The 726-nt window shown below is 45.0% G+C and overlaps 1 protein-coding gene across 1 annotated transcript in view; it reads right to left on the bottom strand.

The window, feature by feature from the left end:
* Positions 1 to 726, bottom strand: part of LOC119585942 (dipeptidyl peptidase 4-like) — a 99,547-nt gene that overhangs the window by 92,588 nt on the left and 6,233 nt on the right. Inside the window, exon 3 of the mRNA XM_037934657.1 lies at positions 450 to 663. Within this exon, the coding sequence (XP_037790585.1) occupies positions 450 to 663 (214 nt within the window). The remainder of the gene's footprint in view (positions 1 to 449; positions 664 to 726) is intronic.

The raw sequence follows: 726 nt of genomic DNA, 5'->3' as shown, positions 1-726 counted from the left end.
CTCCTAAAAGGAAATTTAACGCCACGGGAGCAGAGAAACCGCGAGTATCATACCAACAAGGAGAGCGGGGAGAGGCAGAAAACCAGCAAATTGTGAAATGAGAAATCCGAAGCGAGAAATGGATCGGGAAGTAACGGATCAGGACGATAAATGGAGACACAACTGCAGTATTAAATAGCAATAACAGCGGTAACTGCTAGTTAATGACTATAACACAGGAGCAATGGTATTTTATTATCAATATTACTATTAATACTCCTGTTACTAAATGATAACCTAAAAACATACATATATGTTCCAATAAAACCTTAAAATTACCAAAGGCACCAGAATAGGAAAGAAAATAAAAAAAAAATACAAATGACAACAAAACCTAAGAGAAAATAACACAATACAGAAATATTAGAAGATGCAACGGGCGCCGAGCCACAGCATCTCCACGCACTCACCGGAAATCCAACTCCCGTTAAATCCGTGGATCTTGAAATCGTTCCCTAATATGTCCTCTAACTCAAATCTCCGACCTTTGACCCTCGGCCCGTCGTCAGGAGGGGTCAGCAGTAACACACTGGTTACTATCATGCCCAGCACGAAGCAGATGACCAGTACGGCGATGATGATGCCCTTCCAGTTCCTCTGGTTCGGCGTCGCCACCGCAAACTCCTGTGGGGGGAAAAATGGGGGGGGGGGGTTAGTGGGGGCGGGTGTTGGCGACGGAAGGTGGGG

The sequence above is a fragment of the Penaeus monodon genome, chromosome 20, assembly GCF_015228065.2.
Source record: "Penaeus monodon isolate SGIC_2016 chromosome 20, NSTDA_Pmon_1, whole genome shotgun sequence".
NCBI classification, from domain to species: domain Eukaryota; kingdom Metazoa; phylum Arthropoda; class Malacostraca; order Decapoda; family Penaeidae; genus Penaeus; species Penaeus monodon.
This window is presented reverse-complemented; position numbering and strand designations above follow the sequence as displayed.